This window comes from Onychostruthus taczanowskii, unplaced genomic scaffold, assembly GCF_017590055.1.
Source record: "Onychostruthus taczanowskii isolate IOZ18803 unplaced genomic scaffold, ASM1759005v1 scaffold240, whole genome shotgun sequence".
Classification (NCBI taxonomy): Eukaryota; Metazoa; Chordata; class Aves; order Passeriformes; family Passeridae; genus Onychostruthus; species Onychostruthus taczanowskii.
This window is the reverse complement of record NW_024499685.1, coordinates 228852-230024: the sequence shown is the minus strand read 5'-3', so window position 1 is coordinate 230024 and position 1173 is coordinate 228852. Positions and strand designations below refer to the sequence as shown.

Here is a 1173-nt window from a genome sequence, read left to right as displayed (position 1 = left end):
GGACTGTCCCCAGCAGTGACACAGGACAGGGATTCACACCCAGCAGTGGCACAGGACAGGGACTGTCCCCAGCAGTGACACGGGACAGGGATTCACACCCAGCAGTGACCAGTGACACAGGACTGTCCCCAGCAGTGACACAGGACTGTCCCCAGCAGGCTCCCCCTGCTCCCTCACCCTCATGTTGGGGTCATCCAGGGAGTGCCGCGCCCGCGCGATCGCCTCCTCCGAGACCCGCGTGTCCCCGTTGGTCTGGATCTCCAGCACGGCCATCTGCGAGGGGACAGGGACACGGCCAGTGCGTGGGGCTTCCAGGGACAGGGACAGGGACACAGCCAGTGCGTGGGGCTTCCAGGGACTGGGACAGGGACACCGCCAGTGCGTGGGGCTTCCAGGGACAGGGACACGGCCAGTGCATGGGGGTTCCAGGGACAGGGACAGGGACACTGCCAGTCTGTGGGGCTTCCAGGGACAGGGACACGGCCAGTCCGTGGGGCTTCCAGGGACAGGGACACGGCCAGTCCATGGGGCTTCCAGGTGACATGGCCAGACTGTGGGGATTCCAGGGACAGGGACAGGGGACAGCCCTGGACAAAGGACAGCCCTGGACAAAGGACAGCCCTGGATAGGGGACACCCCCAGGCAGGGCAGAGACAAGAGACAACCTGGACAGGGCAGGAACAAGGGACATGGCCAGTCCGTAGGGGCTTCCAGGGGACAGCGCAGGGACAGGAGACAGCCCCAGGTAGGGCAGGGACAGGGACAGGGGACAAGGGACACCTCCAGGTAAGGCAGGGACAGGAGACAGCCCCCAACAGGGGACACCCCCAGAAAGGGGACACCCCTAGACAGGGCAGGGACAGGGTTAGGGTTAGGACAGGGGACAGCCCCAGGCAGAGCAGGGACAGGGGACAGCCCTGGAAAGTTGACAGCCCCAGACAGTGACACCTCCTGCCCCAGACAGGGGACAGCCCCGGACAGTGACACCTCCCGGCAGGGTCCCACCGTTCCCAGGGTCCCCCCGCACCTCCAGCGCACACATCCCGAAGGAGAAGATGTCCACGGCCGTGCCGTCGGCCTTCTCTGCAGCACGAGAGGGACACGGGGCAGGGTCAGGGCTGGAGCGCACCTGGGCACCCACCTGGGCACCCCTGGGACAGCCCCACCTGGGCA

At 66.5% G+C, this 1173-nt stretch overlaps 1 protein-coding gene across 1 annotated transcript in view; it reads right to left on the bottom strand.

Annotated features, from left to right (window-relative positions):
* The window catches only part of NRBP2 (nuclear receptor binding protein 2), a 42194-nt gene that overhangs the window by 9745 nt on the left and 31276 nt on the right, over positions 1-1173 (bottom strand). Inside the window, exons 8-9 of the mRNA XM_041406109.1 lie at positions 1028-1166; positions 178-273 (exon numbers count right to left, since the gene is read on the bottom strand). Coding sequence (XP_041262043.1) covers positions 178-273; positions 1028-1166 — 235 coding nt within the window. The remainder of the gene's footprint in view (positions 1-177; positions 274-1027; positions 1167-1173) is intronic.